The sequence below is a fragment of the Eubalaena glacialis genome, chromosome 7 (genome assembly GCF_028564815.1).
Source record: "Eubalaena glacialis isolate mEubGla1 chromosome 7, mEubGla1.1.hap2.+ XY, whole genome shotgun sequence".
Taxonomy (NCBI): Eukaryota; Metazoa; Chordata; class Mammalia; order Artiodactyla; family Balaenidae; genus Eubalaena; species Eubalaena glacialis.
Window position 1 is genome coordinate 38,972,002 of NC_083722.1, and position 18,787 is coordinate 38,990,788.

An 18,787-nucleotide genomic window follows, 5' to 3' on the forward strand; every position below is an offset into this window, starting at 1 on the left:
AATAATATAACTCTCTCCTTCCTGACAGCAGAACTAGAAGCTTTCCTGGTTTTCTCAAAGGGCATGACAAGAGGCTTTCATGATAGAGAATAAAGTCTTTGTCTAGGTGAGCTTAGGGAATTTATGACCATTCTACCTTTGTGTAAGAGAAAATTATCTAGGTCAGACCCTCTTCAGGTATCCTGAATTAGTAAACTAAATATACAGGGGTATGGGAGGGAAGAGGGAAAGGGAAAATGCTGGCAGAGAAGGCTCTAAAGACAAGCTCTCTGTCTAATTGTAGGTAAGAGATTTTTTAAAAATTTATTTATTTTTGACTGGGTTGGGTCTTCGTTGCTGCACGCGGGCTTTCTCTAGTTGTGGCGAGCGGGGGCTACTCTTCGTTGTGGTGCACGGATTTCTCATTGCGGTGGCTTCTCGTGTAGCGGAGCACGGGCTCTAGGCATGTGGGCTCAGTAGTTGTGGCTCGCGGGCTCTAGAGCGCAGGCTCAGTAGTTGTGGTACACGGGCTTAGTTGCTCCGCGGCATGTGGCATCTTCCTGGACTAGGGCTCGAACCCGTGTCCCCTGCATTGGCAGGCGGATTCTTAACCACTGAGCCACCAGGGAAGCCCCGGCAAGAGAGTTTTTAAATCCAACGTTCATGAGTTTTAAACTGACCAGATAAAAGTTACAACTTGACAACATGAGAGGTGTCCCATCTCAGTTATATAGCATGAATAAATGTCAAACAGCTATCAGAATTGAACCTGGAGTAAGCCCATGGAATGAGTCGGGGATCAGGAGGCACAGAAACAGTGACAGAAGTCAAAGACAAGCTTAGGCCACAGCAGCACAGTAGGGAGGTATAGCCATGGTCAAAAAGTAAAGTGTCAAGAATGGACACTAAATTTGAATGGGGAAAGATAAAGTGTCACAGTCCGTGGGTAAATATAAGTGAAATATAAGGTGAAAGCCACTAAAAGTCAGAAGATCGGGCAGGGGTGAGAGCATGGGTCTAGAGTAAACCCATACCATATGATTTTATGTGGACTGAGTTTTTTTGTCATAGAGCTTCTGCCAGACACATTGGCCTTTAAGGTGTATGTAGCTGTTTTGCACTACTGTTTGACCAAAAGAAGGAAGATGAGTTATGTTAAAAAGAAGGATGTTCTATGCAAGTGTGAAAAAATTTTGAAGTCAAAATGAGAGGATTTTATGGTAAGAAAAAATGGAAATTCCAGACATTAGTTCCCACTAACTTGTGACCACACACTTTGTTTATTTAGTATACAAGCATAACAAATTCGGGGAGAAAAGATGCATGTGGTTGGAAAAAACTAAATCACGGTACAGGTAAAATTAAGTGCAGAATAAATACAATAAATTTTTAAATGCCATAAATATTGTAAGAAGGAGAATGATGGATGAAGTGAGACTTTCATGGATCATTGCAAGAGGGTTAGGATATGTATAGATGGAGGGAGGGAAGAAGGGCTTCAGTTCAGCCTCAGAGTTGCCTTTAGCCTGTTGGACAAAGTGCCTGCTTCAAAGGTTGCCGATGGCTCTCATTCTGTTTTCTGCTATGGCATTGTTCTCCCCTACCAAATGACATCTCTCTTTGTGGTACAGTGACCCTTCAAAGGGAAGTATGTCCTCAGGGATACTGGTAAGTCCTTCCCTAAGACCCTGACTTGCCCAGGGCAAATTGCTGGTTCAAGCAGAGAATGCCCCTGGCCCTGGCCCTCCACATTGGAGCTACCCCACCTCCAGTAAGTTTCTGATCTGGACTCATTCAGCCTTCTTCATCCCATAGCAGGGGTTATTCTCTCCACCCTTTTTCTCTGGGGACTTTTGATTCACTCTGCCTGAGAACACCCCCACTTTTTCAAAGCTCCTCAGGACTGCAGGAAAGAGAGGCTAGGGGGTTGGCTCTGAACCTCTCTGACATGACTTGTCACTAGGAGCCACTTATGTATATATGTATTATGTATGTGTGTATGTATGTATGTGTGTATGTATGTATGTCTGACATAAATACAAACTCTATAAAATGTGTCTGGATTTCACTTTAATTTCTCCCTGTCTAGAACCCACTTGTCTTCACTGGTTGCAGCAAAACCTATCAGCCCTTCCAGCCATGGCCTGGGCCTGCTCATCCAGTTCTGACCACTATGCTTCCCTCTTCTCTATGATTGGGTTCCTTTCCTTGTTCTCTGCTTTCCAAGGACCAGCCTTCTTGCCTTGTCCCCAGGCTCCCAGAACTGCTTTTAAAAATGAGTTATTATTTTAAAAAACAAAAGAAAAAAATTATCAAAGAGAGAAATGAGCTGTGTTCTTTTTAGAGGAAGCAGATAGGACAGTGGAGAGAGCCTGGATTTTGGAGTCAACCAGTCAGGTGGATTGAAACCTGACTCAGTAGTTCTAGATGTGTGACCTTGGGCCAGTTACTTTCACTTTCTGAGGCTCTAGTCCTCATCTGTAAAATGGGGATAAGGATAACCTTTCAGTTGTGAAAATTAAACTGGATGACAATAGTGCCCACCATAGTGCGTGTCACTTAAGATGTTCAAATATCAGAGCTTCCACCCCAGGTCCCTAGTGCCCTGGCTGGTCCATGGTAATGTACTGTCCGCTGCTTATGGAGCATTTGGTGTCTGAGGGTCTGCATGTCAGTAGTGGCTATGTTTTATGGGACCTCACATTGCCTTGAATCCCCAGAAAGAAGGTAGAGTCAGTCTTTGTTCAAGAAAGCCTGGAAAAGTGATGGAAAATCAGAGCAGAAAAGCAAAACATGCATGAGATGTAAAGTTGTACATGCTCATTGTCTCTAGACCCTGTTCAGGCACTGAGTCTGGGATTCTGAGAGCCATCAAGCATCCTCCTAAGGCACAGTGCCACCAAGGATGGCCCTCTGATACCAAAGCCCACTCCTTTGCGTGTGCAGCCATGGGGGACACACAATTATTGGCAGGCCTCCCTGAGCAGCAAGTTTTATGGAATTCAGTGTCTGGTTTGTACTCATTTTAAACTAGGTTTATACAGCTAATTTTGGTGTCTGTATGTCTTCGCTTCCTTAAAAATAATCAGAAGAATTTTGGAGAAAGGAGTAGAAGGAAGGAAAAGTCCTGATATATTTTCCTGTGCTAATCAAATCAGTTTCTTCTTATAGTGCAAGACTGCCTGAAGCTAGACCCTAAAACTCGGTGCAGCAACAGGCTGATATGTACATTGGCTGGAGGAACTTATGGCTTCAGTTACCTTTTTTTAGTTCCACAGTGTATAAAATGTTTGCCATGAGAACTGCCTGAGTTTCAGTTACAGTGATCCATTTTCCTGAATCCTTCTCCCTACACTCTTCTCTCAAGGTTCAACTTTTCCATGTTGGGTTGGTCCCATTAGCTGTGCATCAGCTGGGATGGGGAAAGAAGGAAGTAGGATGTTGATTTCATTGCGATTATTTTCAGCAATACATTTATATGGCAAATAGCAGTGAGTAGTGAGAGGGAATCCAGTAGGAAGTTATTTTTTTCACACCTAATAAAAAAAGAGAAAAAAAGTTAGAGAATCATTGCTGAGTGGTCATTTAATGGTTTAGATTTAAGGTTGCTTGTTCTTGCTTGTATATGCCATTGTTTTGATTTGTGGTTACAGTTTTATTCCCCCTCCACCCCCATCACAGTGGGAAATTACACTGCTTTATATTATTTTTTCTTAGTAAGGGCTTAAACAATGGAAATTTATCAATAGAGGATATAATGAGTTCAAGATTATGTCCAGAGAGCCTTGAGATTATAAAGGGAACTATGCTTCTTAGCTTTCTACCTGTATTTGCCAATCTGAATCACTGCTTACCAAGTAGTACTGAGCCCAGAGTAGTCAACCCAGGTGGGATAGGATCCAGAGCTCCTATATACAGCCCTGACTCATGTTCTTAACCTTTTTTCATGGCAGTGAGGCAGAAGGAAACTGAAGTAGGAAAATCAGAAGTGAATATCATGGTGTTTTTAAGATGAAGCACCACTGAAGCTGTTAGATGGGAAGCTATCCAGGCTCCAAAAGAGCGAGGTGGAATGGTTGGGATTTTAGGGCTGACAGTGATGAGTCCACCAGGGCTTTTCTAAACTGTTCAAAGAAGGGTTAAATTTAGGATGAAGTGCAGGCTGGATTTTAGGAGACTTCAGATTCATAGCACAAAGCTATGGCAAGAAAGATTCAGATATCCAAGACAATCTGGGACTTTTCAGAAAGGCTTCATATGTCCAATCAACACGTGTTTAGTGAGTACCTAGTATGTGTTTAGCACTTTGACAGGACCTGAAAATGTCAGTTCACCAAAAATGCACTTATGCTGGATGGTTATACTCAACCCCTTTTAAGAAAAAAATGACATGCTTCTCACCAAGCAGAAGGCTTCAGTTGCAGACAGGGACCAATACATTCCTGATGGTCTCTCTCCAACTGGCTCTGTCTCCTCAGTTTGCATCTCTGGTAGGCGCAGGTGTGATGCTGCTCCTGATGGTGAAGGTGGGACGCTTTTTCTACAAACTGCCAAATGTAAGTAGAACTAATCAAATAACTAAGTCAAGAAAGAATGGATCTCCAGATTACATCTTGGTGGGGCATCTCTGAGGAGAACTGCATTCAACTCATCCCCAGTGGTTGCCCCAGCCTATTTCTAGTTCCTTTTCTTTAAAATAACAGCCACTGCCTCACAGGATTGGGAGTTAAATAAGATAATATGTATAATATAGAGAGAACGGTTTTGAGCTAGTAATAAGCACTCAAACAATTGTTATTCTTCTCGGTCCCGTTAATTTTTTTTTTTTTTTTTTTTTTTTTTTTGCTTAAGCAATAAAGTAAGCTTTGGAAGTAAGGATTCAGTTAAACATGACCAAAATAGACTTCTGATGCCAGAACACCCAATACCACCACAGGCTTGGAAGCTCATTGTGCATTCATGCCATCTGTTTTCCTAAATAGTTTCCAGAAGTCCTTGTTCTGCATTCATGTGAACTCAATCCCCCTACTGCTGCCACACTGCCTCTTGGTCAGTTCAGAACACTAAAGGCAGCATCTAAAAATTGAGTTTTAACTCTGTGTTCAGCTAGGATGCCCTATATACTTACGTGCCATTTCTTCCCTTTGTGTGAGACGGATGACCTTACATTTAGAGATGCCAGGTGCATTAATTACTAGCTATAATCAATTTGTTCTAAGTTACAATACAGATCAATGCCCAGTCATCATAATTTCCTTTTAAATTTCCTTAATGTTCCCTTTAGCCATTTTTAGATAGTACTAAGGGAGCGGGGAGGAGATTTTATTCCTGGTGCAGCAGCTTGGTTACACTCTGAGGTGGCAGTCCCTAAGCTGGAGTGGTTGTAAATATTATGCCCATCCTTTTGAATGCGTTTATTCCACCTGGTAAATACCAGGTTTCAGTAGAGCAGGACCATCTCAAGGCTGTTGCTGCCTTCTGCTCTTGTGATTCAGGGACCTTGGAAACCAGCCATGGAATATATGCATGGTGGGTGGGATTAAGCTTCTGTTTATCACACAAGCTGTCCTCTGATTCCCAGCAGAAGCCATCTACAGAATTTAGTTTATATAGCACCTTTGGTGCTATAACTCTTGGGAGTCTATTTTCGGAGGGCCACTCACTAATTTACTTTGAACAATGATATTTTTCCATTCTAGAAGAGTCAGAATTTTTAAAAATCTCAAATAAAAATCTGTCAGAATTCACTGAAGGGTAGTGATAAAAGTAGGTAAGCCCTCCCTTACTATAAATATGTTGGGGATAGAACAGCCCTTGCTTTTGGCCAACCATGTTATGGCATGTTATTTTTACATCATCTAGTTAGGATGTTTCTGGGTGAGAAAATGTGAATACAATCTGATCAGTGGAATATCTGAATTTCTATAACACTGGGACTCTATGAGTATTAAACTACGAATGATTCCTTCCTTCTTTGAACGACTGTGGATAGCTTGTTGCAAAATCCTTAGGAGAGTAATTGGTGGAACATCCTGGCTAGGATCTCAGCTAGTTAGCAACGGAACCAACATAAATTTTTAAAAAACATAATACAGGGACTTCCCTGGCAGTCCAGTTGTTAGGACTTTGTCTTCCAGTGCCCAGGGTACGGGTTCGATCCCTGGTCAGAAAGCTAAGATCCCACATGCCTCATGGCCAAAAAACCAAAACATAAAACAGAACAAATATTGTAACAAATTCAGTAAAGATTTTTAAAAAATAGTCCTCATCAAAAAAAAAATCTTTAAAAAAACCATAATGCAAATAGTATATTCAATATTGTTCCAATTTTGTGTGAAAAAATACATAGGCTATACCAAAACGTTAACAATAGTTATCTCTTGTATGATGGAAATTATATATAAATTCAATTCTTCTCTACACATGAGCATGTTTTATCTTAATATTAAGAAAGGTAAAAATTTTATTGTATATTATGTCATGAAAAGATTTGTTTCCTCTTCATACTCCATACCTCAAGCCAAAAATCTGGTAAAAGCCCTATGAAGTTGAATTTCTTATCTTTCCTACCACATCTCCCTGCAAATTGTGGAAATTTTGGGAGATTCTTGACTGGAAGGAAGATGAAGATGGGAAACAAGTAATTTCTGCTGACTTCATCTTTGTTCTTCCCTCCTCTACTGACCTGTTAAGACCAAGTGGTCACTGAGTAACCTCAGAAAATAAGAGTAAGCTTGGATCCAGTCCATTCCTGATGATAGGATCAGTTCTAATTCCCAGGCAGAGTATATAGAAGAGAGGATGGCTAGGAAAAGGATGAGAATTGTTTCTTAAAGTAGGTTCAATTCTACTTTGAGGCCCTGATGATTTTACATCCCTATGAGTATCCATCTTCATTTTCTTATATTTAAGACACTTTCTTTCCATTAGAAAGGGAGACATGCTTACTTTTAAAACTTTGGAAAATTCACAATAGATAAAAATCTATTTTTTAGATAGACTGGTTACACACTGAGGTGGCAGTCTCTGAAGCCATAGTCACAAATAAACCACTATTAACATTTTGGCATATATCTAACCAATATTATTCTCTATAAATGGATAATACTTTGCGTAATTGTGATCTAACTGTACAATCTGGTATTCTTGTTTTAATTTAATATGTAGCATGATACTCCATACTATAACTTAATCATCTTAAATTAGGTTATCTGAGTTTTTGTTATTATAAATAACACAACAGTGAGCAATTTTGTACATCTACCCTTTTCTATATTTAAGATAGATTTCTAAGAGTAAAACAAAATTTCTGTGTGAAAGCATATTAGCATTTCTTGATATATTGCCAAATTATTTTCCAAAAGGGCAATACTCAACGCCCATTTTTATGGAATGTCCTCAATGTTTTAAATTTGCTAATTTAATTTGATGGACAAAAAATTGGTATCTTATTGTTGAAATAATTGTAGTACATCATGATTAGACTTGAAAAAAGCCCAACTGAAACTATTTCAGCATTCCTGTGAGTGGAAATTCTCTTAGTTTGTCATCCCTTTTGAGAATGGTTTCTAAGCAACATCGGTAACATAGATTATGTCAAGCAAACTACACAAAGCAAGGCCAAGTAGGCAAAGATAAGAAAAATGGCCAAAGGTGCCAGCCTCCCTGAGGGCTTGCCTCAGACACGAAAGTGACAACATGGAAGCAGAAGGGGCTAGATGATCATAACCTGCAGGTACTCTTCCTCTCACTGTCAGGGTAAGTAATCAGTGACCTGAATCTAAAAGGGGCTTGTGGTAGCTATACCGGCCAAATGAGTGACCTGGCCTTGCCTTGTTTTGTGCATTTGACAAATTATGGAGGCAAGCAGAGAAAAACGTGGAGAATACTTATTTGATTAGACAATGAGTCAAAGCATGGACCTGGTATTTTTATGAAATATCAGTGCATAATATCTCTGAGTGGCAAGGTACCTTTGTGGAAATTTGGGAGTTTTACCCCTGAAAGGAAAATGAAACAGTGTTTATCTTTTCCCCACAGGCTGTGCTGGCTGGTATTATTCTGAGCAATGTCCTACCCTACCTGGAAACCATTTACAACTTACCCAATCTGTGGAGGCAGAACCAATATGACTGTGTGAGTGTAGATGTCCTGAGGTGGTGGGGGAGGACGGAGAGGAAGCCTGCAGAGAGGGGAAGAGAACTAACGAAAGAGATCAACCTGAAGCCACTGTCTGATGCCTAGTACTCTCTGATGCCTAGTACTCTACTTTTGCTTTAAAAAGGGAGTCAAGGTTATTGGTGCATGGAAATACCCATTCCAACTGTGCAAAGTTAAATAAAATGCAATTAATTAAGTAGCTGCAGTTACATACAGATCTAGTAAAAAGGGTTTATCATACATTGCATATTTGAATGACTTTTAATCTGGTTAATAGAAATACATTCCAGGATGGGAGACACAAATTCTAACAAGAGAAGGAGGTGTCTTTCCAGGAAGAGTAACTGATGGAGCACTCTCCTTCTCTCTAGAGCACAAAACTAGAGGACATAAAGGGGAGACAGCAAGAAATAAAAGATGGGGGATGTGATACAATGAGAGGAGAAGCACCCAGAAGAGGCAAAGAGATAGGAAAAAGGATCATTTTTGGATGCAGGTCCCTGAGAAGTTAAGAGGGGAATGTGGTCCAGTGCACAGGTAGAGCTTCTAGTCTTAGGAGGAGGGATAGCACTTCCAACAGACCTGGAGAGAACGGGGGAAGGTTGAGTGCAGATACTAACTAACAAGTGGCAGGTGGAGGGGGAAGTAAATACTTAAGGGAGTTTCAGCCTATCTTCTTCTTTTTTAAATTTTTATTAGAGTATTGTTGATTTATAATGTTGTGTTAGTTTCAGGTATACAGCAAAGTGAATCAGTTATACATATATCCACTCTTTTTTGGATTCTTCTCCCATATAGGCCATTACAGAGTATTGAGTGGAGTTCCCTGTGCTACAGCAGGTTCTTATTAGTTATCTATTTTGTATATAGTAGTGTGTATATGTCAATCCCAGTCTTCCAATTTATCCCTCCCCCCTCAGCCTATCTTCTTTGTGAAAATGAAAGTCAAATCACCTGCTGAGAGTGATGGAGAAGGTGGTGGGATAGGGGCTTGAGAAGGATAATAAAGACCCCCAATAACTATCATAGCTCTTAAAATAGCAACCACTAATTTGGTGAGTGTTCTGGGTTGCTTTACAAATAATATTTCTAATCTCAATAAATTCTATAAAGCAGATACTATTATTCCTATTTTTCACACGAGGAAACTGAAGTTTTAAGAGAGAATTAAAGAGAGAAGTGACCAAGGATGCATAAAAGAATTGCTAGGTAGCCCTGGGACCCAATCATTTTTGACGGCATCAGTTCATATGGCTGTGGAATTTGTTCTCTAAATCCTAGGTGTTGGGAGAGAAAGGGTAAAGGTGAGTTGAGAAAGAGGACTTGTGATTTTCTCAATTCTGCTTGTTATCACAGTCTTCCTTTTCCCTTCTTCCTCTTTTCCATAAGCTCATTTGGATGGTGACGTTCATATCTGCAATTTTACTGGGACTGGACATTGGATTACTTGTTTCAGTAGCTTTTACCTTCTTCATCATCACGGTTCAGTCACACAGGTACTTTGTCTCAGGTAATAGGAGGTGGGCCATGGCAAGGTAAGGCAACTGTGACCTAAAGGCAAATGCATTTACTTTCAGAACTAAGATTCTCCTCCTGGGTCAGATCCCTAACACCAACATTTATAGAAGCTTCCATGACTATCGGGAGGTAAGAATCCAAATCAGTCCCACTCCTTTGCCCAAAGGATGGGGTGGACCAGGCCTGCTGCTTAGTTTTTCTACAAAACCCCTTTGCTCCTGTCTGCTGCACTGCAGATATGCATTTACAAAGGTGGGGAAAGCGATGCAGCCAGTTAAGGATAATTTTAAAATGTACTTCGGGGGAGGAAGGCCAAGAAAAAGAGAGGTGTGAGGAAATGGAGGGGAAAAGAAGAAAGCAGGAAAAGCAGGGGATGAAAATGGGAGGAAGGAATTTGCTAGATCTTGCTTCTTATAAAGAATACAGATTCTCCAGGAGGTTCTAAGGATTTCTTTTTCTTACTCCATGAAAGAGCTGAAAATTTTCCCTCAAGTTTACATTTATTTGTCTTGCAGGTTACAAACATTCCAGGGGTGAAGATCTTCCAGTGCTGCAACTCCATTACATTTGTCAATGTTCACTACCTAAAGCGCAAGCTGTTAGAGGGGGTGAAGGCTCTCCTCCCCAGCCTCTCTCCACCTGCTCCCCTCCCCTTCCCCGAGTATTCTCCCCTCCCCCACTCACCATCCGTATGTGACCCCCTCATATGTCTTTCAGGTTGAAATGGTAAAGGTGCCTCTTACAGAAGAAGAAATTTACAGCCTGTTTAATCAAAATGAAGATGGCCCCCAGAGAGGAAAGATTTGTTGGTGTTTCTGCAACAGTGATGAACCGGAGCCACCGCCCAGGGTTAGAAACACGTCTTCTTTTCTGCATTTTTCTCCACACTTTAGAAAAAAGAAGTGCACTAGTAGTTTTTTAAAAAAAGGAAGAAAAGAAAATCTAAACGCCCTCAGGGGTTTTAACTCTTAGACGAACCATGAGTAATTGGAAATCAAAGATTTCTACTCAGAAATGGAGACACGGGTTCCCTTTCAGGTTCAGATCTTGCCCTGAAAGTAGGAGGCAGGGGGAGATGTCCTGACTCCTGATTCCCTTCTCAATGGCCAGCAACTTATCTGAGCACAGAGTAGTCTGCCTGTTGACATTGTCAGTAGTTCCCTGGTTGTCCCTGTTTCCTTGACTTTTATCTTAGCTCCCTGGCTATAGATTTCTGAAAACAAGTGACTTAAAGATTGTTTTCTAATTGCAGCAGGGTCAAGGGCAGGCAGGGTCAAGGTGGCTGGGGTTCCCAAGGATCTGTCAGAGTCTCCTGATGTCTGCCTGTGACCAGGGAAATGATGATGTGGGATGGAGGGCGGATAAGCAGACATGGGGATTTTACAGCATCTGAAGATTATTTTAGCAGATGAGTTACAGCGCTCATTAATTTCCAACTCAGATTTGGTCTAAATATTCCCTTTCCCCAGGGCAGGGCTGTTCATTTCCAGCTTCGAGGCCTTTCATCCACACAAACACCCTAGAGGAGCAGCTCTGTCTACACACACACACACACACACACACACACACACACACACACACACACATGAACACCTCCCATCCCCCTCCTCACCTACAATACCAAGCACCCACTCTCATTGCCATACACCCGAATGGAGCATAGGTTCTACTGAGCTCCTGGAAAATACCGACTTCCCTGCCAAGAGGACTGCTCTACTACTAGAATTAACACTATCTCTAATTTTTATTTTGTATCCACACTGCACTGAGTATTGTAGAGAGTATTTACAGGACATCAGAAAATACATTTTAGAGTAGAATATGATCTAGTATTTATTGATCTCATACTGTGTGCCCAGAACTATGACACTATGAAAAAGGAAAACAAATTTTTAGGGGCCTGTGTCTCCAGGTAGTTCTTTTTTCTTTTTCTCTTTAATTGTGGTATAAAGCGCATAACATAAAATCTATCATCTTAACCATTTTTAAGTGTACAGTTCAATAGTGTTAAATATATTCACATTGTTGTGCAATCATTACGACCATCTACCTCCAGAACTTTTTCATCTCGCAAAACTGGAACTCTGACCCATTAAACAACTCCCCATTTCCTCCTCCTCCCAACCCCTGGCAACCACCATTATACTTTCTGTTTCTATGACTTTGACTCTTCCAGATGCCTCATATAAGTGGAATCATACAGTATTTGTCTTTTTGCAATTGGCTTATTTCACATAGCATAATGTCCTCAAGGTTCATCCAGGTTGTTCCTTTTTTTTTTTTTTAATTTTTTCATGGAAAAATTTGAACATATACAAGAGTAGAGACAAGTATAATGAGCCTCTATGTACTCACCATCCACTTTAAGATTTATCACCTCGTATTCAATCTTATTTCATCTATATCCTTACCCACCTATAGCCCCTCAAAATCACAGGATTATTTTGAAGCAATTCATGGAATTTTAATTCAAACTGGGGAGGATTTCCTGGCAGTCCAGTGGTTAAGACTTGGTGCTTTCACTGCTGTGGGCCTGGGTTCAATCCCTGGTCAGGGAGCTAAGACCCCACAAGCTGTGCGGTACGGCCAAAAAAAAAAAAAAAATCGAACTGGGGAAACAACTCTCTATTAATGTGACATTTAAGGCTATTATTGTATTTATCCATCCAAAAATATACATTTTTTTCACATCTCTGAAATTTAGATGCATTGTACAATTGACGGCATTATTATAGTTTAATTTGCAGTGTTTTGTTTCTTTTTTTAAATTAATTAATTCATTTTATTTATTGATTTTTGGCTGCGTTGGGTCTTCGCCGCTGCGTGGGCTTTCTCCAGTTGTGGTGAGCGGGGCCTCCTCTTCATTGCGGTGCGCGGGCCTCTCACCGCGGCGGCCTCTCCCGTTGAGGAGCACAGGCCCCAGGCCCGCGGGCTTCAGTAGTTGTGGCTCGCGGGCTCCAGAGAGCAGGCTCAGTAGTTGCGGCGCACAGGCCCAGCTGCTGCGCGGCATGTGGGATCCTCCCGGACCAGGGCCCGAACCCATGTCCTCTGCATTGGCAGGTGGACTCCCAACCACTGCGCCACCAGGGAAGCCCTTGTTTGTTTCTTGACAGTACAAAAAGTAATGGTGCATCTTAAAACTGATGAAATAAGATGGTAAACCATACCATGCAGTATATTGTTATGTTCTAAATCGTGTGTTTATATTCTAACAACTCTAAGACTTCAGTTAAAGAGAGATCGGCATGAACTCAAAAAGGCAGGGAAACTTCACGGTAGTAATGGACTTAAGCTGGGCAGGAGAGAGAAATTTGGATTTATGTCAGGTAGGAAAAAGAAGGACTCCCAGTCCATGAATAGGCTTGGACAGAGACACTGAGGTAGAAATAAGCATGGGATCCTCAGAGTAAGAGGCTTGGCCTGGGCAGTAAGTTCAGGCAGACCCGGCAGGAGTGGATTGTGAAAGCTTTTGAAAGAGAATAGAGTAGACGGAGAGAAAGGGGAGGCTCTCAGAGGTTTCTTCTGCCTGAAGGACCTTGTATCTCCCCAACACTGAGCCAGTGCTCAGCTGTCCCCCAAAGGCCTGGCCTCAGTGACTGTGAAGGCTTGGGGAGCACCTCTCTCCTTTGAACTGTAATATTATCATTTGTCCACACCACTTTTTTTTTAGCAATACAATATATACTACCTTGTATAGTTTTAATCTTTACATTTTTTTCTATTTTTAAAGTTTATTTCACAAGCAACATTATTAGAACAACAGAGTTTTCTTAAAGAAACATCACCCCAAAGTCTACCACTCTAGCAAATGAACTCTTCATTTTCCCACGTGCCTTACAGTTCTTGTCCATTTAGGTTGTTATTCATCCTTTAAATGGACACGTGCCCTCTCCCCAGGTAGAATCTGGTCCCTGTGACTGCAGAGTCAGCATTCACGTCTTTCACGCCATTGTATTCCCGGTGCTTGGTACTGTCCTTAAGTGACATAGGCCTATTAGGAGCATGAAAGGAGTGAAAGGTAAAGATAGCCACACTCAAGTAACTTTTGTCTCCTTAAGGAAGTCTGACAGAAGACAGTTTCATTGATAAAAGAAGGAGGTGTTGAGAAAAGGGACTGATGGAAGAAATACTTCAAAGTTCTAGTAGGTGTGGGAGACTAATTAGAATCCAGGGATGAGGGAAAGGAATAAATCAAAGATGATTTAAAGTCTGGCTCACTAGGACAATGATAATGTCATTGATGCATGTGGGGAAGTTGGGGGGGGTGGCTCAGGAAAGATGAACGTGGTTTTAGTCACAAGCTGGAAGTGACAGTGAGATATCTAAGGAAAAAAGGTATAATGCATAGTCTGCGGAGTTTTCCAAGAGAGAGGGAAGTGAGTTAGTAGATAGAAACAGCATAGTTGCAAATGCTTCCTGCCTTGTTTGAGTCTTATCATAGTCCTCCCCTAACTCTGTCATCCCAGGTTGTTTACACAGAACGATTTGAAAGTAAACGGGGCCTCGACTCGTCCTCCATTAACCTGGTCCGCTGCTCACGTTTCAAGAGCATGGACACAAGCCAGACTATGTCCGATGACCAAGTGCCGTACATAACATCTTCCACATCCCAGAGAAATCCAAACTATAAGGAGGTGGAGAAAGTTTGGCTTTCTGATGACCCCTCTAGGAGCATGTCGATCACACTCCCTGATGCTTCTGAAACTCAGGTCGGGGGTAGAACACCCCTGCCTTACTCGACTTCATCTCTTCTACCCAGCATCCACACCATCATCCTGGACTTCTCCATGGTACATCTTGTGGATGCACAGGCTTTGGTCGTACTAAGACAGGTAAGTACTAAGGAGGCTTTCACAAGAACCCTGATCCCCTCCTACCACCACCATCCCAGCCCTGATCCTGATTGAATCCTGTTAGTCACTGATCAGCTGCTCTGTGACTCCTAGGCCACTAGGAACTTGAGCACCAAAGACAGTTTAAGGTCAACCAGAATAAAAAGAAAATGAAGCAACTCTGATTTACTAAACTAGGGTTGGTTCCCTAACCATGGCATATTATTTCTCAAGGACTGAAAAATAGGAAACTCTTAACACCATTGAAACAGCAATCTGTGCCACACCCAGCAACTCCCAGCGTATCCTGGGAGTTAGCTACAAAAAATGTCAAGGAATAGGTTCAAATGCTACAGAAGAAAGTTCACAAGGAATTCTCCACTATTCAGCTGCTCTAAAAGGCACCCAGGTTTGAAGAAGTTGTGATGAAATGACACCCCAAGCGTGGGGCCGCCCGGTCCAGTACCTGTAAGGATCTTCCCCAGTTCCTCCTTCATTGCCTGCATCTTTGGGTGAAAAGGGCAGGAAAGATTTTTCCTTCAAAGCTATGTTCCCTGAGTCCTGGCTTCTCTCCCACTTTCTGGTTTCTCAGACAGATTTCATTTCTCCCCTTCTTGTACAACATGGACAGTTTAGGTGCACAACTAACCATATTGGCTTTATTGTTTAATGTCTTATAAGTACAGTGTCTTTTTGTTTCAAGCCAGCTTATCTCAGTTTTTAGTCCTCTATCTCACTCTTGCTCCTGTTGGCGATGGCTCAGGTTTACACATCCTGAACCCACTCGCTTCCTGGCTCTAACTGCACCCACCTTTTTTTTTTTAAATTTATTTAATTTATTTATTTTTGGCTGCATTGGGTCTTTGTTGCTGCGCGCGGGCTTTCTCTAGTTGTGGCGAGCAGTGGCTACTCTTCGTTGTGGTGCGTGGGCTTCTCATTGCGGTGGCTTCTCTTGTTGCGGAGCACGGGCTCTAGGCACGCGGGCTTCAGTAGTTGTGGCACACGGGCTCTAGAGTGCAGGCTCAGTAGTTGTGGCGCACGGACTTAGTTGGTCGGTGGCATGTGGGATCTTCCCGGACCAGGACTTGAACCCGTGTCCCCTGCATTGGCAGGCGATTCTTAACCACTGTCCGTCCGCCCCCCCCCCCACCTTTTTTTGAGATATGCTCCTTTGGCTGACTTTCCTTCTTGTATCCTCAGATTCCATTTTAACAAAATATTTATAAATATTTTATCCTACGTCTTATTCCTAAGTGAATATGATTCTGTCTTAAGTGAGGCCAGCTCCTCTTTGGTCTAAGGCAATAGGAAGCTTGTCATAGCAGAAAGAACTCTGTTTGGTGGTCTGTGGATGTGTGCTCTGTCCTGGCTTTACTACCAATCACTGTCCATCAGACCCGAGGTAACTTAATAAATTGCACTGGGTCTTGGTTTCCTCATCTATGAAATGAGAGGCTTAGAAGAGATTTACATTAAGGGCTTTCCCATCCATGAGACCCTCTCCCCACCAACACCCCACCCCCACTCCATTTGCAGGCTCAAATATACTTGATAATGTCTTATCTTTGGGACTTTTCCATCTTAGGTTGTACTACTGGGCTGTATTCTCTTCTCCCAGTCTTACACTGTAGCTGTAGCTTTAGATTTCATTGACTACACTACCGAATGCCTCTTACATGCCAGACTGAGTTGAGCACATTTATATACACTATCTCATTTAGTTTTCACAACAGCCCTGAGAGACAAGCCATATTTCCCCCTAAGAGTCCTGGGCTCGCAGCTAGGAAGGGGCCTGTCCAGCACTGGAACTTAAAGCCTCTGACTTTATATCACTCTTCCCCCTGTTCTGTAGTATAATTGGGCCATCCTTTCCTCTCTCCTCTCGTCTTCCATTTTTTGGAGGCACCATATGTTCTGGTCCTTGGCATGACCCTTCCATCAACCTGGCCTACGTTGATGACTTTCTGCTCCAGCCCCATCATTGAGGCAATGTCCGGCACCTTAACTTTGCAGCCTTCAGAGATTCACGGTACACTCTCACACTTTAAAAATGCAGGTTTCCCCCCAGGTGTCTGGCTCTGTGTGTGTTCAGGTTTGGTTTGTAGCTTCTGTGGTCAGAGCATTTGAGAAGAATGATTTCTTTGACACTGGCATCACCAAGGCCCAGCTGTTCCTCACCCTCCACGACGCTGTGCTGTTTGCTTTGTTCTATCCCGCCTTGTTGGAGGAAGTCATTATGTTTTGTTTACTTTATAATTGAAAACTTGAACCCACTAAGAAAAATCCCAGTAGTTGTTCTTATTAGAGACAACCACTCCATTTAAGCTTCTTCTTAATTCACAGGATTTCAATCTCCCATTGCTTGTTATTTAGAGTATGTCTATAGTGGCTCTTTACCAAATAACATTATGATTTACTGTATGATCAAGAATGACTTTGTTTCCCCTTGGTAGTGAAAGAAGTAGAGTCTGTCTGTTTTGTTTCTTTTGACACTCCAACTTAGTGCCCAGGGTTGGAACCTGTTGGGTCTTAGAGTATTAAGGTGAATGGTGACTTCTTTTGAATTGAACATTAAGATTTATAGCTCCAGAGCATATATATATATATATATATATATATATATATATATATATATATAGGCTGAAGTATATACTTGAGGTCAGTGTCTGATGTTTTACTAAATTCAAATACAACTTTGCAGAGCAGCTCTGAATATGATCGTCAGGGTTCCTGAATACCATTCCCAACTATATCACTTGACCATCTCTGGGCCACATTTTGCCACCTCTGCTTAGTGGACTCCAGAGAGAAGGGGGTCACGTGCAAACACTAAGCAATAATACCAAGATATGATTGTTCATGAGGCCCGTCCAGTGTGTCCCCATCACACCTGTGCCTGTGTCTATCCTAGCACTGTCCTCATGTAAATATTTATCTCTTTATGTGAACTGTTTCCCCACTTAAGACCATGGGCAACCCTCCCTCTCACTCCCCACCCCACACAAGACCATCTGATTCTCTTTTGTATTCTGGCACTTTAGGCATTTCCTGGCATAAAGCAGTTCACTCATCAAATGTTTACAGAGCTGAATGGGGTGGGGATGCAAAGGTACATATACCCCAGACAAGTGAATGACCAAAGAGGTTTTAAAACTCAGCTAATTAAAAGGCCCTTTCCTCTACTGAGTGTGAAGATCTCTAAAACTGGCTTACTCTCTCCCCCCAGATGTTCAATGCTTTCCAAAACGCCAACATCTTGGTGCTCATTGCAGGGTGTCACTGTGAGTATCCTTCATCTTATGAACAGGGCTGTGTTTTGTACCCTGGATCCTCTCCTCCCCAGGTGTCTGACCCTGCGTGTGTTCCCGGTTTGGTTTGTAGCTTCTGTGGTCAGGGCACTTGAGAAGAATGATTTCTTTGATGCTGGCATCACCAAGGCCCAGCTGTTCCTCACCCTCCACGATGCTGTGCTGTTTGCTTTGTCAAGGAAGTTGCCACAGTCCTCCAAGTTAAGTGTGGATGAATCGGAGAGAGTGATACAAGAAGCCTACTCAGAAACAGACAAGGTTGGATGATGTGAAGCATCGGAGTGGGGAGTGGTGTGGCGGTGAGGTAGGAGGAGACACCTAATCAGATAGAGATGAACAACGTCCAGGAAAGGTTTTTGAGTGTGGCTGTCCCAGAATTTGAAATGTTGAAGGGTTCCCTTACCAGTTGGTAAATAGCAGTAAACCTGAGTCCCAGGTTCCCACACTGCCATAGCATCTGGGTGTCATTCAGGATACTTTCCCAACTGAAGAGGGGTTACCCAACCCAGCAGAGGCCTCAAGGATCTTTTTACAGCAGGCTTGGTTAGTGCCAGTGCCATACCAATTAATAAATATTTTAAATATCTCCCTTAGCTATCCCTTTAGAATCCCCCACCACCACCACTCTTGGGATGGATAATAAAACTGATGACCTAGCAGACGTAAAGATCTGCCAGTCTAACTCTATGGCTAGAGCAAAAGGTGGGGACTATAGACAGAGATAAAGCTAAAGAAGATAGCAGGAGGCCAGGTCATGAAGGGCCTGCCGAGGATTACATTAGGGGCTTGGAAAGACAAGTAAAATCAAGAAGACTAGATGTCCAGGAATGCTGACAAGACCGTTGCTATTTAAATGGTTGACAATGAAATCCAGGCTGGCTAGAAAAACTAGAGAAATTGGAAGTTATGGATTGATTGAGCCTGAAGCATGGTAAGTAACTGAGGAACCAGAGGGTGCAAAGCAGATGAAAAGCAAATTTAGGCCAGAAA

General features: G+C 42.2%; 1 protein-coding gene across 1 annotated transcript in view; it reads left to right on the forward strand.

Annotated features, from left to right (window-relative positions):
* Window positions 1–18,787, forward strand: part of SLC26A8 (solute carrier family 26 member 8) — a 63,972-nt gene that overhangs the window by 44,459 nt on the left and 726 nt on the right. Inside the window, 9 exon segments of the mRNA XM_061195122.1 lie at window positions 4,458–4,535; window positions 8,020–8,115; window positions 9,529–9,635; window positions 9,717–9,786; window positions 10,173–10,265; window positions 10,375–10,506; window positions 14,124–14,489; window positions 17,716–17,770; window positions 17,871–18,055. Of these exon segments, the coding sequence (XP_061051105.1) occupies window positions 4,458–4,535; window positions 8,020–8,115; window positions 9,529–9,635; window positions 9,717–9,786; window positions 10,173–10,265; window positions 10,375–10,506; window positions 14,124–14,489; window positions 17,716–17,770; window positions 17,871–18,055 (1,182 nt within the window).